Here is a 26,218-nt window from a genome sequence, read left to right on the forward strand (position 1 = left end):
CCCCAAAAATCACTCACACACGGTATGTGTGTGCACGTACAGACCTAGAGGGCACCCTCAGCGTGCGGGTGCACACACACGCATCTAGAACGCGTTCACGCAGGCACACCTAGAGGGCGCTCCCAGGGCCCAAATGTACACACGCACCTTGGTATTCACACAAACAAACATCCGAGGACACAGACGCATGCCTAGGGGGCGCTCGCAGGGCCCACGCACGCACACACCCCTGCACTGCCTGCAGCCGCCAGTCTTCCCCTCCACCTCCGCCTTCCGGAGATCCTCGCGGCGCCCTTCCAAGCCAGTGCGGGCTCCATCGGCAGCTGCCAGGCGGCGATCCAGGGCGGCACGGGCCTGGGCGGGAGCCCGAAGGCGCGGCCGGCATGGAGGCGCTGCTGCTGGGCGCGGGCTTGCTGCTGGGCGCCTACGTGCTCGTCTACTACAACCTGGTGAAGGCCCCGCCGTGCGGCGGCATCGTGAGCCTGCGGGGCCGCACCGCAGTGGTAACGGGTGAGTGCGGGCCGGCGGGTGGCGAGGGGCTGGGGCGGCAGGGGGCGATGCCCGCCTGGCTCAGCTGGGCTCCCGCCCGCCCTCCGCAGGCGCCAACAGCGGCATCGGGAAGATGACGGCCCTGGAGTTGGCGCGCCGAGGAGCTCGTGTGGTGCTGGCCTGCCGGAGCCGGGAGCGCGGCGAGGCGGCAGCCTTTGACCTCCGCCAGGTGAGGGAAGGCCGGGGTGGGTGGGACGGCGCTCAGAGGACCGAGACTTCGGGAGACAGTGGGCTGAGCAGAGTGGCCCCGGGGGATCCAGTCCAGAGAGGAGAGGTCGACTCAGTTCTTTAAGTGCCGAAGAAGAGGGAGTGCACAGGTGCCTAGTCCCACAGGGAAGGAAGGGGCACAGACCCAAGCTGGGGAGTGGACTTGCAGAAGTAATTGCTGCTTGAAGACGTTTAAGGACTAGTAGAAGTTACATTAATGAAAAACAGTAGGGAAGGGAACAGCATATGCAAAGGCCCTGAGGCAGGAAAACGGGTGTAATTTAAGAAACTGGGGGAGGGCGGGGGATGAGGCTGGAGCATGGGGAAGTACGGAAGAAAGAAGCAAAATGAAGGGGTCAGGGCCAGGTGTAGGAGGCCCTTATAGACCTTATGGGGGGCTCAGATTTTATAGGATGGGCAGTAGAGATCCAACGAAGGGCCCTCAGCAGGCACTGGACTGTCAGATTAGCCTTTTGGAGCCAACCTTTGGTGGCAGTGTGATGCCTAGACTGGAGGGGGCAAGAGGTTTGAAAGGAGACCAATGTAGATTTTAGGGTAAGGTAGAGGGCACAATAATAATAATACAGTAATAGCAAGTACCTACATAGTGCTGTGTGCCCGGGACTAGTCTAAGTATTTTACATATATTAACTCATTTAATCCTCACAACTCTATGATATAGGCACTATTATCCTTCCCATTTCACAGTGAGAGAACTGAGACACAGAGAGATTATCTTGCCCAAGGTCACCCTTTAGTAAAAAGCATAGTCAAGATTTACATCCTGCCCTGGCCAGTTGTTCAGTGGTTAGAGCGTCAGCCCGTGGTTTTGATTCCCGTTCAAGGGTATGTACCTCAGTTGCAGGTTCAATCCTGGTCGGGGCGAGCAGGAGGCAGTGAATCGATGTGTCTCTCTTGCATCAAGGTTTCTCTCTCTCTCCCTCACCCCTCCCTTCCACTCTCTCTAAAAATCAATGGGAAAAAATATCCTCACCTCTTGGGTGAGGATTAAAAAAAAAATTACATCCAGAGTCTACACTCATTCATATCACTCTAATGCATAGGGGTAGATCTTAGTAAAAATAGGAGGTAAACTCTCAGAATTTGGTGTCTAGGGATAGGGGAGAGGAGAGAGGTGTCTGGTAGCAAGCCCAGCCCTTGCCACTCCACAGGAGAGTGGGAACAATGAAGTCATCTTCATGGCCTTGGACTTGGCCAGTCTGGCCTCAGTGCGGGCCTTTGCCACTGCCTTCCTGAGGTCTGAGCCACGGCTGGACATCCTCATCCACAATGCTGGTGAGAGGCATCAGGCCCTGGGGGGTGGGGGGAGGCTGAAGGGGGTTGTTGGAGGGGCAGCCAGGCATTGCTGGGGGTCAGTGGATATATGGGAAGGATGTCCCCTGCCACCATCTCACAGGTGGGGCCACCGAGGCCTATGGGGATCACTCTAGAGCCGTTGCTCACGCCTAGTCCCTGCCCCAGGGATCAGTTCCTGCGGACAAACCCGTGAGCCCTTTAACCTGCTGCTGCGAGTAAACCACATCGGCCCCTTCCTGCTGACACACCTGCTGCTGCCCCGGCTGAAGACATGCGCCCCTAGCCGCGTGGTGGTGGTAGCCTCAGCTGCCCACCGGCGAGGGCGCCTTGACTTCACACGCCTGGACCGCCCGGTGGTGGGCTGGCAGCAGGAGCTGCGAGCATATGCCGACAGTAAGCTGGCCAATGTATTGTTTGCCAGGGAGCTCGCCACACAGCTTGAGGGCACTGGCGTCACCTGCTATGCAGCTCACCCAGGTGAGGCCTGGCTCTTTGGCTGTTTTACTTTGATTCCCTCTCCCCATCCCTGACCCATCCTTGCTCCCCCAGCCTCTCATTGAGCTACAGGATCTCAGAGCAGGAAGGAAGCATGTTCCAAGGAGAGACCTGTTCTTTGCTGATCTTGAAACCAGGCTTTTTTTGTCTGGGTTCTTGCTCTCCTACCACAAGGTTGGATGCTGACTACTGGATAGGGCAGTGATGGCGAACCTTTTGAGCTCGGTGTGTCAGCATTTTGAAAAACCCTAACTGAACTCTGGTGCCCTGTCACATATAGAAATTTTTTGATATTTGCAACCATAGTAAAACAAAGACTTATCTTTTTGATATTTATTTTATATATTTAAATGCCATTTAACAAAGAAAAATCAACCAAAAAAATGAGTTCATATGTCACCTCTGACACGCGAGTCATAGGTTCGCCATCACTGGGATAAGGTATGGCCATGAATAAGGCCCAGGTTCTCACCCCAAGGAGCCATCTATATGACTGAACTGACTATAATATGATGATAATAGCTAATGATTATTCTTTCAAGAAGCAGTTACTAAGTACCTACTATGTGCCAGGCATTAATCTCAGTGCTGGGAATATAGCAGTGAACCGAACAAAGTAAACTCTATTATTGTAGAGTTTAGGGGAAGGAGAAACCACTAATAAATATATACAATGGCAGATGGTGATAAAGTGCGATGGAGAAAGATAAAACAGATTAAGGGGAATATGAAATGACGGGGTGCTATTTTATCTATGGCAGCCAAGAAAGACATACCTGAAAAGGTAACATTTGAATGGAGGCCCAAAGGAGATGAGAGAATGAGCCATGTAGCTTTCTGGGGAGAAGAGTGTAAAGAACAGAGCAAACAGCAAGTACAATGGCCCTGAGGCAGAAGTGCCTGATGTGCTTGAGAAAGACCAGGGAGCCTGGAGTGGCTAGAACAGAGTGAGAAGGGGAAAGTGGCAAGCGATGTGGTGTAGAGATGGGCTGGGCCATCCAGGGTCTGCAGGTCCCCTGTAAGCACTTTGGCTTTTACTCTGAATGAGTTAACTGGTGAATACGACCTACCCCTGCCTTTAGGGAGCAGGTGACTGGATAACAAAATCTGCCCTACCCGTATTACCATACTGCATTCTAGATAGTCATGGCCCGTGGCTAATTAGTAATTACAACCATGACAATAATAATCACAACTAGTAATTATAACAGTGAAAGTAATAATATAATCACAACTAATCTTTATCAAGCCTTTATTACACTCCACATCTCTAGTGCCCCTAAGTGTGGCTGGTCTACCATAGGTGTTAATAAATGTTTGCTGGTTAAACAGAGGAAGATGGAGACAGAACTGTACCTCACAGGGGGCACAGCATGAGCTAAATCTGGGAGGTGGGGATGTACAAGAAGTTAGGATGGAAATGAGTGAGGTCACCTAGTAAGGGCCCTGAATGCCCAGTAAATACTACCCTGGTTTCCCTGGAACTGGAGTCTGTTCCCCACTCCCTTCTAGCCCTTTTCTCACAGCTCTGACCCTGGGCCCTCACCCACTCTACTCCCCACTCCTTCCTTTCTCCTGTTCACAGGGCCTGTGAACTCAGATCTGTTCCTGCGTCATGTTCCTGGATGGCTGCGCCCACTTTTGCACCCACTGGCTTGGCTGGTGCTCCGGACACCAGGAGGCGGTGCCCAGACGCCCCTGTACTGCGCTCTACAGGAGGGCATTGAGCCCCTCAGTGGAAGATACTTTGCCAACTGCCATGTGGAGGAGGTACCTCCAGCTGCCAGAGACGACCGGGCCGCTCACCGGCTGTGGGTGGCCAGCAAAAAGCTGGCAGGGCTTGGACTGGGAGAGGATGCCGAATCGGATGAAGACCCCCACCCTGAGGACTCAGGGACCCCATCTTCTCTGAGCAGACCCCACCCTGAGGAGCCCACCGTTTCTGAACCCTATCCCAGCCCTCAGAGCCCACCAGACCTGTCTAAGGTCACACACCGAATTTGGGTTAAAGCTGAACCTGAGCCCCAAGCCTCTTAACCCCCTGGCTGGGATGCTTGCTATGGCACTTGGTGGCCCTGGAAAACCTTAGCTGTGTGCCGGTCCCTGGCCTGGCCATGGAGGAGCTTGCAGTTTTTACCTCCATGGTTACTTTCTGGGGGCTTCAAGGTATGACCTGGACAGCTCTTTTCCTAGGGGAAGGAAATATAGGTGGTTATTTCTTCCTGAGAGTGACCGTAAGCCTGAGAAGCTGTGTGTTGCGTGTCGTGTGCCAGACACTGCTTCTCAGGAATTTGAATGTCTTCTTTGTGAGGTCCCACCTCAGTGACGCTGAGCAGCTCTGGATGCAGGCCAGGGAGTCTGTCACTTGATGTACTGCCAATATTGGGAACTACTGAACTGGCCGCAACCACGTAGCTAGATAGTCAAATTACCCCCGTTTTACAGAAACAAGGTTAGGCAGCAGAGGTAAGAGGACTCGCCCAAGGTCTCACCGCTAGGAAGAGTAGGGACTGAGATTTGAACCTGGGTCCGGCCGCAGGGCCAGCTGCTCTAAGGTGGATGCTGCAGAGGTGGGGCCGGGCGGTTGTTATGGGGCGCCCCGTGGGAGCAGAGGGACGCTTTCCGGGTGCTTTCGGGCTGGGCCCCCGCCATCCCGACCCGCGTGCAATAAAGCGCGTTGCCCACCAGGCTGAGCGCCTCCCAGCCTCTCTCGCCGAGCCGGCCCCGCCCCCCGCCGCCCCACTTCCGGCGGGGCCGCGGCCGCGGAGGGGCGCTGGCGGGCGGCGGCCGCGGGGGGGCGGCGCGATTGGCTGGGCGCGGCCCGCGGTGCGGCGGGAGCGAGTGCGGGCTGCCTGCTGCTGTCGGTCCCGGTCTCTGCGGCCCCTGGTGGCCTTAGTGCCGGCGGCGCCATGGGCAATTGCCACACGGTGGGGCCCAACGAGGCGCTGGTGGTTTCAGGTGAGGGGGCAGCGAGAGGTGGGGCGGGGGCGCCCGGTCCGGACGGTGTTGGAGGCCGGGGGGCGCTGTGCCTGGAAAGGTGGGTGAGGAGGGGTGTCGGGCTGGGGAGCGACAGGGAAGAGTCGGCCAGGGAAGGCCCCCGAGAGTGGAGGGCCCCCGCGGGGGGACGAGGTCGGGACCCCGAGAATCGAGCCTGAGTCCCCTGCGCCCCGGGAGGCACCCGAGACCCTCCCGGAGAGTCCCCCACGCTCTCATCTGCGGGGCTCAGCGCCCACCGGGGCTCCTCCCCCGCAGCGTGTTGTCCCCATGTTTATTTCCTCCTTTCTCCGCCTCCCCTCTGGGCACGTCCTCCCTCCGTGGCCTTGGCTGGGGGATGGGGGGGATCCCGAACTGAAGCTGTGGGGTTCCGGGAGGGAGAGGAACAGCGGTTTGGCTGCATTCCAGCGCCCGGGACCTGGGGTGGGTCGCGCAGCTCCGGAGAGCAGGTGCCTACGTGGGGAGAGGCCCTGGGACACACCATTCCTCCGGGCGCTCGGAGCCCGTTAATCCCCAGCAGGCTGGGGCTCGCTGGGGTTTCCTGGCACTGAGCTGGGTGCGGCCTCTACAGGTTGAGAAACCGGGATCTGGTTTGTGCTGCCCCTGTTGCAAAATGCTGCAGGCTCCGGAATTTCTGTGCGCTTAGGTGGGGCTTGAGGACTCTGCAGTACTAGGGGAGGGGAGAGGTATCTTGTCTTAAGGCTGCCTTTTAATGGTATATTTGGGTTTCTTGGAAGGTGGCTGAAGCCTTTCAAGGCACCAGCTTGTGCAGCAGCCCTGGATCGCAGGTGCCAGGGAGGGTCCGTGGTTCCTAACAGCTTGGAGGCCTCATGTCTTACTTGCCCCCTCTCAATGCCGACTTTAAGCCTGTACGCAGAGTTTTACAGCTGTCGACAGAAGGAGGTAGAAGCGGGTAGGCTAAGCCAGGTATTGTAGCTGCTCACCTTTGGGAAAGATTGATAAATCCATCGAAAACTTTTACCCCAGAACATGGCTACATGGCTTCTGGCACAGTCTGGATCTCAAAATCAATCTCTTCACTGGGATAGGAAATCCCCACTCTCCCTGATCAGGCTCTTATTCCTGTGGAGGAGATAAGATTCTTCACTTTCCTATAGAGATAGCCTGTAGGAAAGTGAAGTATCTTTCAGGAGGGAGATCCCCAGAGAACACTGAGGCCAAATATTTTGATTTCAGAGAGGAAGGGAGAGGGAGAGAGAGAGAAACATCAATGTTGAGAGAGAATCATTGATTGGCTGCCTCCTGCACACTCTACTGGGGATGAGCCATCAACTCCCGGCATGTGCCCTTGACCGGAATTGAACCCAGGACCCTTTGGTCTGCAGGCTGACACTCTATCCACTGAGCCAAACCAGCTAGGGCAACTGAGGGCCAAATTTGCACCTGCTTCTGTAAGACCTGGACCAGTCTCCCAGCCCCCACTCCTAAAGAAGGCCTTTAGAACCCAAATCTGCATTATGTTTTTCTTTGTTCTTTTTAAATATGTTTTTATTGGTTTTTAGAAAGAGAGGAAAGGAGAAGGATAGAGAGAAACATCAATGAGAGAGAAACAGAAACTTCATAGATCATTTGCCCCCTACTGGAGATGGAGCTGCAACCTGGGTATGTGCCCTGACCGGGAGTCAGACTGGTGACCTCTTAGTTCATGGATCGAAGCCCAACCACTGATCCACACGAGCCAGACTTTTTTTTTTTAATTGATTTTTTTTTTAAGAGAGAAAAATATCAACTTGTTGTTCCACCCATTTATGCACACACTGGTTGATTCTTGTATGTACCCTGACTGGGAACTGAACCCACAACCTTGGCTTATTGGGACAATCCTTTAACGAGGTGAGCTACTTTGTTTCTCTTATGAGTTTCTTTCTGGAAGCCTGGTCTCTGAGCTCAGGAGACAAAAGCTCCGATCTTCTTTGGAGAGGGGTGAGAGGAGCCCCTGAGATAGGCTGCTCGGTACCTTCCAGTTGTCAGAAACGAGGTCTTCTTGCCAGAGGCCGATGCAGTGCTAATTTGGAAGCTGTTTTAGGGGTGGGGAGAGGAGGCTGTGCTGAGAATTGAGGGTGCTGGAGTCAAGGAAGGGTGCGAGAGAAGAGGGAAAGATGATGCCTGGCATAATAGTACCTTGGGGTTTGAAGTGACCAAACTGAGATGCAGCTCTCTCTTGCACATGGACTCCCAGGAGAACAGAGTAACTACTCCCAGCCCGCCCCACCTGGTTACTTGGCCTGTATCTAAGTCCAGGAGCATCTCACTAAGCCCAGTTCAGAAGAAGGATGCTGTTATAGCTCATGGTCATCTTCACCTGAGAAGTCTGGAGGTTCTTCTGGTTGTCTAACCTTCCTCCTCCATTCTCTAATATAAAACCTTTTGCTCTTTTTCTATTTTGGGATTTTTAAAAGGGGAATCCAAATACCGTACATAATTCTCTCATCTCCATAGTAGGTCAGAGTTTCTTAACCTGGGATTGTGGATAGAATGTAGAGGTCTGTACATTTGGATGGGGAGAAAAGTGCATTTATATCTAGTGTCTCCTGTGATTATGAATGTACTGGCAGATATTTTCCTACTATACTGCATTTGTTGTAATACCTTAAAAATCATTTATGGCCCAGCTGACATGGCTCAGTGGTTGAGTGTCGACCTTTGAACCAGGAGGTTGTGGTTTGGTTTCAGGTCAGGGCACATACCCAGATTTCTGGGCTGGATCCCCAGTGTGGGGCATGCAGGAGGCAGCCGATCAATGATCCTCTCATCATTGATGTTTCTTTTTTTTTTCTTTTTTTCATCATTGATGTTTCTATCTCTCCCTTTCTCTCTGATATCAATAAAAATATTTTTTTAAATCATGTTCATCACTACTTTGAAATTAAGCCAATTATTAGATCTACCATAGACCTTATTTAATGTATTACACTATCACACATATTACTGTGTATTACATGTCCCACTACACCACATATTTGGTTGCTTTAATATTTTTATAACGTTTAATATGATTTGTTTCTTATGAATTTTATTTTATGCATTTATGAACATTCCAGCATTGCTGGACTCCTAAGGATGTTTGTGGCTCAAAAAAAGGCTAAATCCCTCTTGTAGAGTATGGTTTTCTGGACTAATAGGAAGAAGGAAGTGAGAGAGGGAAGGATAGAAGGGAAGGGAGTTTTCCTGAGAGGGCATTATGTGTCTGGGGAGGGGCTAATAGTGGGGCGGAGGTTATCTAGGCGTGTTTTGTTATTCTTCAGCTTGGTGAAGGATAGACAAAGAAAAACAAGTTGGCTTAGAAAAAGTGAGATAAAATTAGGGAGAACTTTCAGGTCTCAGGACAGTGGGAATTAGGACAGGCGAGGAAGGGACGCCTAAGTGTTCTCTTTTGGGAATGGTGCCCAGGCTCCGTGTGACCGGGAAGCTGGGCAGAAGATGCCTTCCAGAAGAGGAGGCTGCTGGGGACGGGGTAGTCTGGCAACCCCAGCTTCCTGTTGTCGCTGCCCCTGGGAACCTGGCCATGTTGCTCCTGGCCAAGGCCCAGCTTGAGCTGTGTGTGGCCGCCTGCTCCCAAGGTCAAAGACTGAGTTAAAGGTAAAGGGTGGACATCCCCCTAACCGTCACCCCAGACCTCCCCCTAGCCCATCCCACCACTACTGCCTTCTCCCCCAGCACATGGAGAAGTGCCCTGGAGTCTGGCTGGAGGCCGCCAGGCCCCGCCCCCCACCAGGCCAGAAGTGAAACAAACTGTGATTTTTGACCTTCTTCCAATCTCATTGGATCCTAAGATGGTTCAGGTTTCAGATGGACTGCTTGTCCTTAGAGGCCTCCCATACCCCACTCCCCAGGGCAGGGAAGCCTGCAATAGCTTCTATTGAACAGCAACCCTGTGAACAGGTATTTTCACCACAAAGAAACGGAGGCCTAAGACCTCCTCTTCCTACCACTGCTCACATGTGGGCTCATCTTCGCTCCCTGGACCTCTGGCCCCGCTACTTGCCCACTGTGCACAGCAGCAGCCCCAGGAAACTGATTTGGCCGTTCTGTGAGCAGTCTCCGATGCCAGTTCATGAACCTGCAGGCCCTCTGCACTCCCGGAGGCTTTGTTCCTTCACCTCCACTCATCCAAAACGTCCCTCCAGGTTGAGCTTCTCTCCGTTGTGTCTGTTTTGGTTGCTTCACCACTCACCCAAACCTGGACTGTCGAGCTACACCGATACGGTATTCAGTAGCCACAAGTGGCTACTTCAATTTAATTAATTAAATTAAAATTCATTTCCTCAGTCGGAGCAGCCACATTTCAAATGCTCAGTAGCCACCTGTGGCGAGGGGCCGCCGTTGTTCTCAGTGCAGCTACAGAACATTGCCACTTACACAGGAAGTTCTCGAGAACTTATCCCTCAACGTCAGCCACTGCAAGAAGCTTCGGCCCCATCTCCCTGACCCCAGCATCTTCCTCCTTGTGCAAAGTAGTGTTTCTAAAATGCAAATATAATTTTATATTTATAAAACTAAAAATAGGGTTTTTTTAAATTTATTGATTTTTGAGAGAGAGAGGGAGGGGAGAAAGAGAGGGAAACAGCAATTTGTTCCACTTTTTTATGCATTCATTGGTTGATTCTTTTTTTTAAAATATATTTTATTATACTGCCGAAACCGGTTTGGCTCAATGGATAGAGCGTTGGCCTGTGGACTGAAAGGTCCCGGGTTCGATTCCGGTCAAGGGCATGTACCTGGGTTGCTCGCACATCCCCAGTAGGAGATGTGCAGGAGGCAGCTGATCGATGTTTCTCTCTCATCGATGTTTCTAACTCTCTATCTCTCTCCCTTCCTCTCTGTAAAAAATCAATAAAATATATTTAAAAAATATATATATATATATATATATTATTGATTTTTTACAGAGAGGAAGGCAGAGAGATAGAGCAGGGGTCCTCAAACTACGGCCCGCGGGCCACATGCAAATACAAATATTGTATTTGTTCCCGTTTTGTTTTTTTACTTCAAAATAAGATATGTGCAGTGTGCATAGGAATTTGTTCATAGTTTTTTTTTGTTTTTGTTTTTTTAAATATATTTTATCGATTTTTCACAGAGAAGAAGGGAGAGAGATAGAGAGTTAGAAACATCGACGAGAGAGAAACATCGATTAGCTGCCTCCTGCACATCCCCCACTGGGGATGTGCCCACAATCAAGGTACATGCCCCCGACCGGAATCGAACCCAGGACCCTTCAGTCCGCAGGCCGACGCTCTATCCACCGAGCCAAACCGGTTCTGGCATAGTTTTTTTTTTTAACTATAGTCCAGCCCTCCAACGGTCTGAAGGACAGTGAACTGGTCCCCTGTTTAAAAAGTTTGAGGACCCCTGGGATAGAGAGTTAGAAACATTGATGAGAAAGAAACATCGATCAGCTGCTTCCTGCACACCCCCTACTGGGGATGTGCCCGCAACCAAGGCACATGCCTTTGACCGGAATCGAACCTGGGACCTTTCAGTCCGTAGGCCGACGCTCCATACACTGAGCCAAACCGGTCAGGGCCCATTGGTTGATTCTTTTATGGGCCCTGACTGGGGATTGAACCTGCAACCTTGGCATATAGGGACGACCCTGTAATCAAATGAGCTACCTGGCCAGGGCTTGTTGCTCCCCAGTTTAAATCTCTGTGTGGTCCCCCATCTCCCATCTCTCTCTCTCTCTCTGTCTCTTTCTCTCTCTCTCTCTCTCTCTCTCACACACACACACACACACACACACAGCTCCTTGACCTGATACCTGAGACACTGATTTGCCCTCCCCCATCACCAGCTTGTCCCTTGCTATGGGTCCTCATAGACACTGTTACTCAGCGACAGGAAACTATCCCTGACCCTTGACCTTGGGAGGCAAATACCCTAAGGCTTTCCTTAAAACCCCAGTTTGTGAACATGGAAATGATGGCATCCACTGACTTTTTTCCCCAAGTCATATTGCCTTTGTTTTGTGTTTTTAATAAACAATCACATTTCCTTTGAATCATGTTTCCTGTACATTTCTTTTCACTACAAGTGAACTGCCCCTCCAGCTTTTATGCAAGTTTTCTTGAACTTGAGTAGTTTTGGCATTTGCTGGCGGGTTCACAACAAGAATTTCAGGAATTGATTTTTCTCATTTTCTGTACAGTGAGCACGCGGAACATGTCCACAGCATGAATCTGGGTCCCGGCCAGATCCACATCCTGTTTAGTTGATACATAGTTCCCAGGAGGACTTCCTTTTTAGACCTTTTCCCTTTATCTTCACTCTTCCCATTGGTACCATGAGTTGGCCTTTGTGTTGAGGTCTTGCCTTCTCTATCTGCTCCCACAAGAGGAACAAAGTCACTCTGAACCCCTGCAAATATAGGACAGCCTCACCGAGATGTGTCTGCCAGGCTTGAGCAAGGCTCCCACCTTGGCTGAGTCTCCCTCCCTCCCAGCAATCTCCCCCGTGTGTGAGGGGTGGGGAGCTGCATTCCCTTCCTGTCTGCACCTGCCCTGATAATAGGTGAATTGCTTGGCATTACAATCATCTCCAAAAAAAAAAAAGTAGGTCCCTCCTCCTAGTCTTATCTCCTTCAAGACAGGACTTATCACCTTCATTTCTGTATTCCTAGCAGAGAAAATACCCTACTTCTTTGCTAAATGAATGGCTGACTGAAAGATTGAAGCTTTTGCTGCTCACTCCTGCCCATGGACCTCTCCTATTCTCTGAAAGCACACATGTTCTGATCTACTCATTGGTTATCCTCCTTTTTATGCAAACTGTCTATCTACCTAACTAGATTCCAAGACCCTTAAGGGCATGTCTCCCATTTGTATGTAACCTCAGCACCTGGCACTCAAAATGCGATTTAAGTGTCTGAGCAGGTAAAGGCCCAGGGTTGCTGTTGGAGGGATTGGGGATAGACAAACCCGAGAGCTGATTGATAGCAATGTTTTGCTTTGTTCTCCAGGGGGCTGTTGTGGTTCGGACTATAAACAGTATGTGTTTGGCGGCTGGGCCTGGGCCTGGTGGTGTATCTCTGACACTCAGAGGTAAGGACCTGGGGGCTCAGGGAAACTGGCATCCTGGTGGGCAAGGGAGAGAGGGTTTTCAGCTTTCCCCTGCCTCCCCACAGATCAGCTAGAACATCTGCCACTGGCCACATTTCATTCTGGGGGTGGGAGCCTCCAGAGAAGCAGGCAGAATAGGTTGCACAGGGATGCTGGAGGTCTGTCCATGGGCACCTCCTCCTTAGTGGGTGTACTTTTTTCCATTGGAGGCCTCGCTTCTGGCCCAGAGAATTCAGGGTCCTGCCCAGGCAGAATCCGAATGCCCTGATTTTAGCTCAAAGTTATTTGTGAAGCTTTAATTATACACCCTGTTCAGAGTGGGTCTAGGGAGGGAGAGAAGGCTGAAGAGACCCCTAACATGCACCCTCACCTTTACGGGCCCTGGGAAATGCAGGCAAGGGCTAAATAGCAGAGAATACATGTCCAGTGTGAAGTGGCTCTCTGATAGCAGTGGGTTAGAGACAGAAGTGGAGATCTGAGGAATTAGTGCCAGGGTGGGCGAGCCAGGCCTAGACTTCCTAAATCAGTGTGGAAAGACTAGAGGAAGGGATAGTTCAGCTCCCCAGAGGGACTATCATAAGGCTATACCTTCTGGCTCCTCCAGAGCCCCTGGCAGGGCCAGATTCAACCTGGACCTTTTCTGCTACCCTCACTGCCCACCCAAGAGGAGATGAGGCATCCCAGCCACCTTTCCACCATCACCCCCTCCAGGCTATGGGAGATCAGGGGAGGGACCCAGATCCTTCCAGGCCAGGACCCAGGCCAGAGGGGCAGCAGAGCTGTGAAGGTACGGGCATGTGGGGGCCAGGGTGTGTCATCCTAAAGGGGAAGTGATGGAGATTACAGTGGAAATCCCCTCCACCCCAGCCCCACCAGGCAGCAGATAGAAGTCCCATGGCTGCACTGAGCTGTCAGTGCCTGTGGTTCCAGGGAGTCTGGAAGTGTCAGCTAGGGTCCGGGGCTTGAGAAGATGTCACAATTTTTTAACTTCACTGATTGCCCAGTAACCCCTCCCACTTTCCCATCTCTCCCCTCACTTTGCTCTGCCTGAGTGGGATCCTGGGGCAGTGGTCGGCAAACTCATTAGTCAACAGGGCCAAATATCAACAGTACAACGATTAAATTTTTTTTGAGAGCCAAATTTTTTAAACTTAAACTATATAGGTAGGTACATTGTTATTAACTTAATTAGGGTACTCCTAAGGCTTAGGAAGAGCCACACTCAAGGGGCCAAAGAGCCGCATGTGGCTCGCGAGCCGCAGTTTGCCGACCATGGTCCTGGGGGACTCTTTTGGCCCAAGGCCGAAAGCGTCAGGGAGCAATCAATACTGGTCACAGCTTCCTTCTGAGTAGGCCAGTTGCCCTGTCAGAAACCAGGGGTTGTCCTCTCCAGGGACACTGCCACCCCTTTCCATATGCCCTGCAGTCCTGGGACAGCAGTGTGTCCTGTCCAGGCCCCTCAGTGTACAGCGAGGCCCAGAGAATTGCAGCTTGCCCAGAGATGGGTCCTGCACGGGCAGCCACTGCTAGGGCAGCAACTCTGCAGCTCTTGGTCCACATTCTTGGTCCCCCACTCCCGCTTCTTGCTCCAGGGATCAGAGCCCCGAGACGGAGCCACGCTTCTCTGACAGCAGGTGTGGCAGTGAGGGGTGGAAGACCATGTATCTTGTCCTAGGAAACCAATCTCACACCCAGGCTCTGCATTCCCCCTCTGTCCCACTGGCTGGGCAGTCTGAGTCTGCAGCCCCTCTCCTTCTTGGGCCCTATTCTGGGGGCACCTCTTTCCCCAACCCCTAGCCTGCTGGGGGACATTGCTACAAACCCAGGCCTTTATTTCCCTAGAGCCTGGATCCTCAGCCTCCTTTTTGAGGTACTTTCCACAGCTGTCCTACATGTCACCCACTCTCAGTGCCAGCTGTCTTCTCCAGGCTCTGTGAAGTCCCTTCTGCTGCACTTTGCTGCCACGTCCCATATTACCATGATATGGGCGGCTCTCTCCTTACCTGAGCGATTCCTCCACCTCTGGCATCTGAGCTGCAGCCTCCTGTCTTCCCTCCTTCCCTTCCTCCTTCCTTCCCATCCTGCTATCTCCCTCTCTCCTCCTTCCCCAGAAGAGAGCTTGGTGGTTTCCTGTCTGAGCCAGGTCAAGAGTTCTCTCCGGCCCCAGGGTGCTAGTGGTAGGAACTTGAATGAAGGCAGCCTTTGCACATCTGCATGGCCGGAGCCTCCAGGGGTGGCATGTGAGAGTTGAGGTGAGGGTTTCCCATCCCCCCAAACTACTTGCTTCTGCTCCTTCAGCCTCAGTCTCTGTCCTCCCTTCCTCTGGTTCAAGGCAACCTTCCACGCTGTCCACAGGCTGGCCTCTGCCTAGACCACTTCCCTATACACATTCACGCACACACGCTGCCCTGGGGAGGCCTAAGGAGCCCAAATAGGGGGCCAAGCAGCGTAGAGGCGCCTGGTTCTCTTTACCGTGACTCTTCTCTGCCTGTGCCCAGTGTTGGAAGTTCCAACATGACTTGCTCTGTCATCTCCCAGTTGTCCCTGTGAATACTCCGGCAGGGCACACCTCCTTCCCCAGCCTTCCTTGACACCTGCACCCCCAAATCAGAAAATCCAAATTTTTCTTTGGACTTTTCTGGCCCTAAATTCTTTTTTCTTTTTTTTTTAAATCCTCACCTAAGGGTATTTTTTCCATTGATTTTCAGACAGAGTGGAAGGGAGGAGGGGGTAGGGGGGGGAGAGAGAGAGAGAGAGAGAGAGAGAGAGAGAGAGATTGGTTCCCTCCTGCACACGCCCCAACTGGGGTGGAGATCAAACCCACAACTGAGGTGCATGCCTTTGACCAGGAATTGAACCCGAGACCCTTTGGTCCAAGGGTCGGTACTCTAGCCACTGAGCAACCGGCCAGGGTCCTAAATTGCCTTCTTAGTGATATGTAGCACAGACCTTGAGCTTGTGTGCCCCAAGCAGGATTCGGTATTTCCTGTGGCTCATTAAGGCCCAGAATGACCTCCCTCTCCCAGTTTCTGGAAACACGGGTTTGCCTGTTTGGAGTGTCCCTGGTCACGCCAGAAATCTCCTGGGGAGCAGGTGGGGAGCAGCCCAGGTGCCCTGTGCACAGGCTTCCTGACCAGATCATAGGTCCAGGGCATCAACAGGCTCTTTTCCCAGCCCAGCAGCCACTCCTGGGAAGAGTATGGGGGCTAGAGAAGAGACCCAGAGGCGGCAGGCCAGCACGTGGGTGTCTCTGTCCCCCTACAGCCCTAGGCTGAGCTGGCAGTGGGGGGCTAAAGTATGGAGAGCAACCCTGCCCCCAGGCATCAGGCATCGGTGCTTCTCTGGTAACCACTGTGTGTGTTTGCTGTGTCCCCCTCCTACCCCTTTCCTGCCCCTACCTCTCCCTACCCCCGGCTGCTCCTCAGACTGTCTCTGGAGGTTATGACCATCCTGTGTCGCTGTGAGAATATTGAGACGTCGGAGGGGGTCCCGCTATTCGTAACAGGGGTTGCACAGGTAATAACCCACCTGCTTCCTCCTCTGTGTCTAACCTTCTCTCTTCCTGCCCTGTGGGGCCTGGCAGGCAGGAGCCAGGTGGACTCCCCTCCTGAGAGTGTGCCTCCCTCCTCTCTGTTCCCACCTCTGCTGGTCTGAGTACCAGGAGAGATCCCTGTAGATCCCGTGTAGATCCCTCACCCACTGGGGCTGCTAGTGGGGAAAGAACAATGGATCTGGAAGCTCTGGCAGAGTCTGCCAGTTGGTGTCCTTGGATGCCAAGCCTAAATTGGGAGTGAGTTGAGGCAGGAGACACAGGCCCTCATGTGATAGAGCTGGGCTGTCTGGGTTGAGTGGGTTCAGTCCTGTCTACAGCTGATGAAGTCCTGGTCCTCCAGGTACCACAGAGCCCCTTGCTAGCCTCTTCTCCAGGCTGACGCCCTGGTGTCAAGCCCTAGCCCCCTCCTTGCAAGGCCAGAAGATAGGTCTCATGGGGAGTTCTACTCACCCAGCCCCTTTGACCCCTTCAATCTTCTTGACAGGCCTGAGCGAAAAGAGCCTTGGCCGTTCCTTACGCCTAATGCTTTGTTGAGGGGCCTTTGAGCAGATCTCTTGTCACTGGGCTTTGTTTTCCCATCTGTGAAATGGATGGGGGAATCGTGTCCTCTCTGTTCCAGGTAGGGATATTGGAAAGGCAAGTAAAACAATGAGGACACTTGGGGATTTTTGGGAAAAGAGTGTAGAGAAACCCGAGCTTTATGATGAATATGCTTTTACTCTGAAAAGCAAGTAACCTGGTGTCTCACTCTTATTGCCATGTCGCCGGAGCTGATGGAATTCATTCCTAGGCCAGGGCGTTTAGTAACTCCAGGTGCTCTCCTGTCATGTGCAGGTTCCCATTATAAGAAGAGACCTAAGCGTCATCTTACCCAGCCCCTTCCCTCTGCGTGATATTGCCCTTCAGCCTTTTCAGGCAAAAGCTGTACCGCTAATCCCTTCCTCCCCCTGCAGCCATCTCCAATTGGGAAGGGGACCGCCCATCGCACTTGCCCCCTGTAGCCGTGGGAGGGCAGGCGTCAGCACAGAGGCCTGAGAAGCTCAGAGCACTTCCGACAGGGCCCTGGCCTCCCGCACCTCCTGCCTAAAGCAGCCCCACCTGCCTCCAAGTCCACTACTCTCCTTGAGATAACTGCAAATGCCTAGGTCCTTTTTAAACTGGTGATGTGGACCCGTGAGGCCTCAGATTGTCTGGATAGAACAAGCCTTTCTAGCACTCTTTGGCCAGGAAGCTCTAGTGTGGCCCCATTCCCAACTTGACCACCTGGGCCCAACCCCAGAGGGTAAGCTTCACATCGTAGTCTGCTGGCAGGTGGAGAGACCAGGCCGGGCTTCCCTGGCAAGGGGCAGAGGCAAGATCCTGTCATCATGGCCCAGCAGTGGGCACCCCCAGCCAGCCAGATCACCAAGCAGAGCTTGTAGGCAGCCTCCCGGGGCATCCTGGGGGCTAAGCACACCCAGGGAACAGGCGAGGGCCCCTGGGGAAGGTTTAGATGGCACCCCTGAGCAACCTACCCAGCACAGCCTGGAGTGCCAGCACTTTCTCGCTCTCCCGGGATATACACACACAGCTGCTCCTGGACTCTCCCCACCCTTCCACCAGCCCAGACCACCACAACCACTTCTTCTCTGCTTCCTTTTCCCACTCTTTAAGCCAGGCCGATTTCAGCAGAGGCAGTATACACAGGGATAGCCACTCACACTCCCCCTGGAGGCACCTGCATCACCCTGCCCTGCCTTCCCACCCATCCCCTTCACACACACTTCCAGCCACGACCCCGTGGGGATCCTCCCCACCCTTCCTGCAGCAGGACCGCTGGCCAGTCCCAGCCGGAGCAGTGAGGTATTGGACTCTTCCCCCACACCCCAGGCCCTGGGCCCCCAGACCCATGCCCCTGTTTTGCATTTCTTGGCAGGATTACCCTAGAGATTATGACGTTGCAGCCCCGCTGCGAGGACGTAGAGACGGCCGAGGGGGTAGCTTTAACTGTGACGGGTGTCGCCCAGGTATAGTAACTCAGCAGCCCTGCGCATGACCGTTGAGCTGCCTCATCCTGTGCTTGGATTTGGGGGGAGGAGAAGACAACAGCCAGGGGCATTCTCTCCAGCACCACTACCCCTGCCCCCCCCTCCCAAAAGAGGGTCATCGCCACTGGAACGTGCTCTCTTGGCCCCTTGGCCGCCCAGCAGAACTAACAGACACCCCTTTTCTCTTCAGCGGGCCTGCGAGGGACAGAACCGGTGCTGAGGGCTCCTGTCGCACTAACCCCGTTCTTTGCAGGTGTCGGAACTGCCAAGCCCCAGCATCCAGGCCCTTCCCTGTTCCCTGGGCAGGGGGCTGGAGGTGTGGGGACCAGAGGATGAGGTCATGTCAGGCAGGCTCTGGAGTCAGAGACTTATATTCCCAGCTTGGTGCCTGGGTGAGGGGCTTCCTGCCCTCGTCCACCTCTCAACTTCAGAGAGCAGGGAGATTCAACAGTGTTGTAGGCCTCTGGTGAGGGGGTTGTTGGCTTAGTATCTCAGGAAGGGTCTGGGTGGCACCCCTGGAACCACCCCCTGCCCCATCTAGGCTCTCTTTCCTAGTGTGTTTGTTTCTGTCCCTATTGTTCATTGTCCTTTTTGCATTCTCTGCCCCTCAGTCTTCAGGTCTCCCACCTGTGGGGAGCCTGCAAGGGAGGAACTGGCTAATGAGGGACAAGCATGTGGACTGGAAGGGTGAGGGGACAAGCCCCACATGCCCAGGAGCGAGGCCACATCAGGGCCTGTGCTGCCAGGAAAGATGAAATTTCTCAATGTGAGAATTCTTGTGTGCTCTCACCACTAGAGGCCTCAGACAGACTCCACTCCCGCCCCCAGACCAGGTCTGAAAAAGGAGGGGAGGGACATAGCCACCATCCTCCACACTGGGTCTGGGGCCTCCATCTGCTCCCTTCATCCTGGCTCAGGCGCCTTTGTGCCCACTGGCAGGTGAAGATCATGACGGAGAAGGAGCTTCTGGCCGTGGCCTGCGAGCAGTTCCTGGGCAAGAATGTGCAGGACATCAAGAATGTCGTCCTGCAGACCCTGGAGGGGCACCTGCGCTCCATCCTCGGTGAGACCCTGCCCAGCCCAGGGGCCCCTCTGCTGCCCTGGAGGAGCATCACAGGGCCCCAAACCAGGGCCAGGGAGGGGTGCAGGAGGGGGTGGGGGACCTGTCAGACCACCGAGGTTTCTAGATGAAAAGCTGAAACATTTTCCTCAAGTATTTCCTTTCAGAACTTCAGGTGACTTGTGTGAAGGAGAGGGCATTAGGTGGGGGGGCGGTGAGGGGCTGCCAGTCTGATCAGGCACCCAGTGCTGCTTAGAACACTATTCTTCATCCAGCCTGCACTCTGCAGAAGGCAGCTTGGCACTAAGCACTGTTCAGAAGAAACTGGGAAGACCCAGCTCAGACTGCACAGCCCTGCATAGACTCAGACCTCTGCTTGCATGCCTCCTCCCTTTCCTAGCCGGCTCGGTCCCTGGGGAGCCAGCCCATGATCCTTCTGCCCCCAGGGACCCTGACTGTGGAGCAGATTTATCAGGACCGGGACCAGTTTGCCAAGCTGGTGCGGGAGGTGGCAGCCCCTGACGTCGGCCGCATGGGCATCGAGATCCTCAGCTTTACCATCAAGGTGCGATGGATGGGAAGACTGCAGTCCCCTACAACCATCTGGGCGTGGGGGACTTGGCAGGAGGGGACCTTTGTGCTTATAACTGTTCCTAGCGAGCCTTGGCCAGGTGGCCTCGTCATTAGAGCGTCGTCCCAATACGCCAAGGTCACGGGATTGATCTCCTCGCAGGGCACATACAAGAAGCAGCCAATGAATGCATCAATAAGTGGCACAACAAATCAATGTTTCTCTCTCAAATGAATAAAAAATGTTTAAAAACTGTTCTAGGGATGACTCCCTCTTCCTTCCCTCCCCAGGATGTGTATGACAAAGTGGACTATCTGAGCTCCCTGGGCAAGACGCAGACGGCAGTGGTACAGAGGGATGCTGACATCGGGGTGGCCGAGGCCGAGCGGGATGCAGGCATCCGGGTATGTGGACTTTCCTTCCCGCCCCCAGGGACCGGGAACTCAGGGGTGGTCGGACCGTGGTTTCTCAGAGGACCCTCAGCACCTACTCCTCCTGATCCCAGGAAGCCGAGTGCAAGAGGGAGATGCTGGACATGAAGTTCATGGCAGACACCAAAATCGCCGACTCCAAGCGAGCCTTCGAGCTGCAGAAGTCAGCCTTCAGTGAGGAAGTCAATATCAAGGTGAGGAGCCAGAGGGCACCTGAGTTGGGGCTTAGGACTCAAGACTTGGCCACTAGCCTCTGACACGCTCACCACACTTCTGCCACAGACAGCTGAGGCCCAGCTGGCCTATGAGCTGCAAGGGGCCCACGAGCAGCAGAAGATTCGGCAAGAAGAGATTGAGATTGAGGTTGTGCAGCGTAAGAAGCAGATTGCGGTGGAGGCACAAGAGATCCTGCGCACAGAGAAGGAGCTGATTGCCACCGTGCGCCGCCCCGCGGAGGCAGAGGCGCACCGCATGCAGCAGATAGCCGAGGGCGAAAAGTGAGTGCTGCTGGGCGGCAGGGGCCGGGCGGCAGTCAGGCTCCTCTGCTGTGCACGCACTCCCTCCACTCTGCTGACCACAGTTTAGAAGCCAGTGCTCCATCCTGTTTACTCACTGTGACGAACATGGCATTATTGTTAGAACTGAATGAGATAAAAGAGGTTTGAGGGCCTGGAATGGTGCTTGACACACAGCATCCTGGTTAATCTCCTCTTCTGTTTGCATCTGGAAGCCCATACCTCTCTCTGGCCAGAGCCAAAATGCCAGGGCACCCCCTTCACGGGTCCCCCACCCTGACACCACCTGCCAGAGCAGAGGGCTTGAGGGTTTGCTGGTCCCCAGACAAGGCTTGAGGGACCCCTGGTACAGCCCACTGATCCTGCCGCAACTGGACTCCCTCAGGGTGAAGCAGGTCCTCTTGGCTGAGGCAGAGGCTGAGAAGATCCGAAAAATCGGTGAGGCGGAGGCAGCAGTCATTGAGGCGATGGGCAAGGCAGAGGCTGAGCGGATGAAGCTCAAGGCTGAAGCCTACCAGAAATATGGGGACTCAGCCAAGATGGCCATGGTGCTGGATGCCCTGCCCCAGGTGAGTCCCAGCCGGGCAAGGGCAGGAATTTCTCTGGGCCTTGTCAGGAACACAGCGACAGGCTGGCTAGAAGGATTAAATGGGGGAGTATTCAACAGGAGGAGGAACCCTACAACAGGCATCCAGACTATGGCTTTCAAATAAGGGCCACCCAGGCTGTTTGGGGGTTTAGGTGAGATGGGGAGGGAAGAGAGGCTAGGCAGGGCGAATGGATGGAGACAGAACCAACCAACCACGCTCTCCTCCCACCCACCCTCCTAGATCGCTGCCAAAGTCGCAGCCCCATTGACCAAAGTCGATGAGATTGTGGTCCTCACCGGGGACAACAGTAAGGTGACGTCAGAAGTGAACCGGCTGCTGGCCGAGCTGCCTGCCTCCGTGCACGCCCTCACAGGCGTGGACCTATCCAAGGTGTGTACTTGGCTCGCTGTGTTGAGGTTGCCTGGGTAGCTATTGGACTGACCCATGTGGAACGGTTGTGGGCCCCAGAGCCATGGCCTCATGGCATCTCCCATCCTTACAGATACCCCTGATCCAGAAGGCCACCGGTGTACAGGTGTGAGGCTCCCGAAGAACCCACACCCTTCAGCAGCTGCCCGCTCCTCCCTCCAGCACCTGTTTCAATACTGCAGGAACAACGGCAATGTTACTGACTCTGGTGCCTTATTTGTAGGGACCAGAAGTGCTGCGTGTTCAGGCCTTCTCTGGCTGTCTTCCCTTCTCCTGTCTGTCTCCTTCCTCTTCTCCTTTACCCCACACCCTCACACTCACTGCCATATTCATCTGGTGTGTCTCTTCCACCCTCATCTTCCTGTACATATGCCTCTTCCTTCATCTGTTTGTCTTTTTCTCTCCCTCTTTCCTCCCACCCATCCTTTACACACATCATGTAATTTAAGCTGAAGATGTTTATTATAATCACTGTCTGTCTGTAAGGGGTGGCCCTGCTGCTCTTCAGAATCCTGGTGCCTTGAAGTTCTCTGTGCATCCTCCCTGTGGCCTTGTCCAGACCTCAGCATGGGTGCAGGGGGTCTGGGTAGAATGGCCACCTGCCCCTCTCCTGGCCTGGTTTTCCAGCCCTAAACCCTTCCCTGGGAAGCCCCAGCCTCACTCACTCTAGCCCCTCTAGGCCAGGTAGCAGTGGCCTACAGACCCAGGCCATTGCCCTTCACTTCACACCTCCCCAGCCCCAGGTCTGCTCTCATACCTTACCTTTCTACCCACCCCAGGGGCACAGAAGCAAGGCCTCCTGTCTATAACAGCTCTCTCAGTTGACTACTGCCTTAGGAGGCCCCTGCTTGTGCTCAGGGAAGTCCCCCTCATGGACATGTCCCTGCTGGAGTGAGGCTTGGTCCCAGCTCTGCTAAGTCTTTCTGGGATCAGGGTCTAGCCCTGTTGGGGACTAGAAAGTCTGTAGACCCTCCTCCTGCTAGGGCTGCTCTGTTCTGGGTATGAGGCCAGGCCCTTCCAATGGGCAAGGCTGTGCCAACCCTGTACAGAATCGAGTGCTGTAGACTGGCCAGACTTCATATTCCTTGTGCCATCTTTCTTCCTGGCCAGAGTGATAGGGTCCCAGCCATGGGAGCAGCCCAGCCCTCTGTCTCCTTGCTCTAGTGGAAGCAGAGAAGCCCACAGGCCAAGCACCCAGGGGTGCTGTGGATGTCCTGTGGTCCCAGTCCCCCACCCCTGGCACGGGCCCTGCCCCAGCCTGTGTAGCTGTTCCTGCATGTGGATGCTGCATGTTTGGTCTGGGGCTTGGATGCTGCACTGCCCCACTGCCTGTCCCTTCTGGTAAAATAAAGATCTGTTATGCCAATGCCCTATAGTGTGTCTTCTGTGACTGGGAACCAAGCACTAACAGAGAGCCCTCTCATATACACCTTCAGCCTGAAGGCTGTACTTGGTCTGTCTTTCCCACCCCAGCCACTTGAGGGCATCAGCACACTTGCTGTGTCCCCAATAGTATCCTGAGACAGGGCAGCCATTGGCCTAGCTGCTGAGGCTAGACCTGAGCTCTGGGAGACCCGGCTCCATTTCGGGCAGAAGAATAAGGGGCTCTCAAGTCCACTGTATCTCTCTGGCCATCCTGAACCCCACTCAGTAATGGAGTCCACGTCTCAGGCCTAAGCATGAACTCTGGAGTTAGGCTGCTTCGGATTAAATTTTAGCTCAGTTGTTTATGACCTATGTCATCTTGGACAAGTAACTTCATCTTTCTGGGCTTTAATATTTACTCATTTTACAAATTTATCTAACGCTTGCTGTGTTGTCCTAGATGCTGAGGGGACTGCAATGAACAGAACAAATCCATAGCTTTTAGAGCTTGCACTCAAGTAGGGGAAATGAAATAAGAAAAATTAAATACGTATGCAATATGTTACATGATGGTGTGTACTAAGAAAGAAAATAAAATCTTGAAAGAACTAGGAAGTTTGGGAGGGTATTGAAGGAAGACCTATTTGAGAAAGGTTAAAACTACATGTATTGTGAGACAATTTCTCTATACTGCTTATTTTAAATTCCAAAGGTGACATCTCTGAAAATAAATCCTTTTTCAGCTAAAGGGTAAAGGAATAAGCAATGCAGATATGTGAGGGGGCAGAGCTTCCCAACCAAAGACCTCCAAGGTGGAGTGTGTCTGTCATGATCAAAGATCAGCAAGGAGGTCAGTGTGTCTGGAAGTGATGAGTGAACGAGCAGCAGGGAGGGTGGCAGTAGATGAGGTCATGATGGAAATGTGGGACCTTACTGTAATGGCATATTTGGGGCAATTACTCTCAGATGGGAAACCACTGAAGCTTTTTGAAAGAGGAGTGATGTGCTCTGACATACTTAAAAAGATCATTCTGCCCTGACCAGTTTGGCTCTGTGGCTAGAGCGTCAGCCTGCAGTCCAAAGGATCCTGGGTTCGATTCTAGTCAAGGGCACGTACCTCAGTTGCAGGCTCCTCCCTGGCCTGCGCCGTGGTCAGGGCTCATGCAAGAGGCAATCAATCGATGTGTTTCTCTCATATTGATGTTTCTCTCTGTCTTTCCCTCTCTTCCACTCTCCCTAAAAATCAATTGAAAATTATCCTTGGTGAGGATTAACAAAACAAAAAAATAATAATAATAAAAAGATCATCCTAAGCACTGTGACAATTCAAGGTAAAAAGACAAATCTGCCCTGACCGGTTTGGCTCAGTGGATAGAGCGTCGGCCTGCGGACTGAGGGGCCCCAGGTTCGATTCCGGTCAAGGGCATGTACCTTGGTTGCGGGCACATCCCCAGTGAGGGGTGTGCGGGAGGCGGCTGATCGATGTTTCTCTCTCATCCATGTTTCTAGCTCTCTGTCCCTCTCCCTTCCTCTCTGTAAAAAATCAATGAAATGTATTTTTTTAAAAAGACAAATCTTTTTTTTAAAATATATCTTATTGATTTTTTACAGAGAGGAAGGGAGAGAGATAGTTAGAAACATCGATGAGAGAGAAACATCGATCAGCCGCCTCCTGCACACTCCCCACTGGGGATGTGCCCGCAACCCAGGTACATGCCCTTGACCGGAATCGAACCTGGGACCTTTCAGTCCGCAGGCTCTATCCACTGAGCCAAACTGGTTTCGGCTCTTATTGATTTTTTACAGAGAGAAAGGGAGAGGGACAGAGAACCAGAAACATCGATCAGCTGCCTCCCGCACGCCCCCTACTGGGGATGTGCTCGCAACCAAGGTACATGCCCTTGACCGGAATCGAACCCGGGACCCCTCAGTCCACAGGCCAACGCTCTATCCACTGAGCCAAACCGGTTAGGGCACAAATCTTTTTAAAAAATGGTGCTAGAACAACTGAGTCTGTATGAGGGGGAAATTTAATCACAACCCCCACCTCACTCCATATACAAAAACTAGTTTGAGATGGATCATAGACCTAAAGTCAAAACTCAAATCACAAAGCTTATAGAATAACAGGAACGTCTTTATGACCTTGGCATAGGCAAGATTCCTTAGGGGGGGAAAAAAGACCATTAAAGATGAAATTGATAAATTGGACCATATAATTAAGTCTGTTCGTCAAAAGAAACTTAAAAAAGAAAAGAAAGCCGAAACCGGTTTGGCTCAGTGGATAGAGCGTCGGCTTGCGGACTGAAGGGTCCCAGGTTCGATTCTGGTCAAGGGCATGTACCTGGGTTGCAGGCACATCTCCAGTGGGAGATGTGCGGGAGGCAGCTGATTGATGTTTCTCTCTCATCGATGTTTCTAACTCTCTATCTCTCTCCCTTCCTCTCTGTAAAAAAATCAATAAAATATATTTTAAAAAGAAAAGAAAAGAAACTTAAGCCCAACAGTCGTGGCTCAGTGGCTGAGCTTGGACCTATGAACCAGGGAGTGATGGTTTGATTCAAGTCAGGGCACATGCCCGGGTTGCAGGCTCGATCCCCAGTAGGGGGCGTGCAGGAGGCAGCCAATCAATGATTCTCTCTCATCATTGATGTTTCTATCTCTTCCTCTGAAATCAATAAAAATATACTAAAAATAAATAAGTACATAAATACATAGAAAACAACTTAAGAAAATGAAAGGGAAGTGCAGTCAGAAAAAAATATTTACAATGCATATATCTGATAAAGGACTTGCATCCCATAATACCAAAACACCCCAATAAGAACATTGCTCTAAACACCCTCCTGAGAATAGATGAAGAGGGGTAAGCGAGGCAGCAGGGAGACCAGCTGCTTCTCACCAGTATTGCAATAATACAGGTGAGCCCTGACCGGTTTGGCTCAGTGGATAGAGCATCAGCCTGCAGACTCAAGGGTCCCAGGTTCGATTCTGGTCAAGGGCATGTACCTTGGTTGCGGGCACGTCCCCAGTAGG

General features: G+C 52.8%; 2 protein-coding genes across 5 annotated transcripts; both read left to right on the forward strand.

The window, feature by feature from the left end:
* Positions 1-246: 246 nt before the first annotated feature.
* On the forward strand, positions 247-5,258 carry DHRS13 (dehydrogenase/reductase 13). Its single transcript, XM_070394948.1, has 5 exons — positions 247-510; positions 600-718; positions 1,929-2,052; positions 2,239-2,550; positions 4,154-5,258. The coding sequence occupies exons 1-5, from the start codon at positions 384-386 to the stop codon at positions 4,603-4,605; spliced, it is 1,134 nt and encodes a 377-aa protein (XP_070251049.1). The 5' UTR covers positions 247-383; the 3' UTR covers positions 4,606-5,258.
* Positions 5,259-5,376: 118 nt separating this feature from the next.
* Positions 5,377-23,188, forward strand: FLOT2 (flotillin 2). 4 transcript variants are annotated; one of them, XM_070394944.1, is made up of 11 exons: positions 5,377-5,526; positions 12,542-12,623; positions 16,067-16,157; positions 19,161-19,284; positions 19,728-19,846; positions 20,143-20,256; positions 20,358-20,477; positions 20,566-20,780; positions 21,184-21,367; positions 21,629-21,778; positions 21,891-23,188. In XM_070394944.1, exons 1-11 carry the CDS (start codon positions 5,478-5,480, stop codon positions 21,927-21,929), a joined length of 1,287 nt encoding a protein of 428 aa, XP_070251045.1. In that variant the 5' UTR covers positions 5,377-5,477; the 3' UTR covers positions 21,930-23,188. The 4 variants fall into 4 exon arrangements, with proteins under 4 accessions (XP_070251045.1, XP_070251044.1, XP_070251048.1 ...); XM_070394943.1 differs by lacking the exon at positions 16,067-16,157 and adding an exon at positions 18,110-18,200 and having other exon boundaries at positions 5,378-5,526; XM_070394945.1 differs by lacking the exons at positions 5,377-5,526; positions 12,542-12,623 and adding an exon at positions 18,110-18,200 and having other exon boundaries at positions 16,101-16,157.
* Positions 23,189-26,218: the final 3,030 nt, after the last annotated feature.

This window comes from Myotis yumanensis, unplaced genomic scaffold (genome assembly GCF_028538775.1).
Source record: "Myotis yumanensis isolate MYYU_CA2020_CCGP unplaced genomic scaffold, mMyoYum1.0.hap1 SCAF_16, whole genome shotgun sequence".
Lineage (NCBI taxonomy): Eukaryota > Metazoa > Chordata > Mammalia > Chiroptera > Vespertilionidae > Myotis > Myotis yumanensis.

Bases quoted from the DNA above. Each gene is read 5' to 3' on its own strand.
- FLOT2 (XM_070394944.1), top strand. From the start codon at position 5,478: ATGGGCAATTGCCACACGGTGGGGCCCAACGAGGCGCTGGTGGTTTCA. The intron at 20,478-20,565 runs GTGAGGAGCCAG...CTTCTGCCACAG, and splicing joins GTGAGGAAGTCAATATCAAG to ACAGCTGAGGCCCAGCTGGC. The intron at 20,781-21,183 runs GTGAGTGCTGCT...GGACTCCCTCAG, and splicing joins CAGATAGCCGAGGGCGAAAA to GGTGAAGCAGGTCCTCTTGG.
- DHRS13 (XM_070394948.1), top strand. From the start codon at position 384: ATGGAGGCGCTGCTGCTGGGCGCGGGCTTGCTGCTGGGCGCCTACGTG. The intron at 511-599 runs GTGAGTGCGGGC...CGCCCTCCGCAG, and splicing joins CCGCACCGCAGTGGTAACGG to GCGCCAACAGCGGCATCGGG. The intron at 2,053-2,238 runs GTGAGAGGCATC...TCCCTGCCCCAG, and splicing joins CATCCTCATCCACAATGCTG to GGATCAGTTCCTGCGGACAA.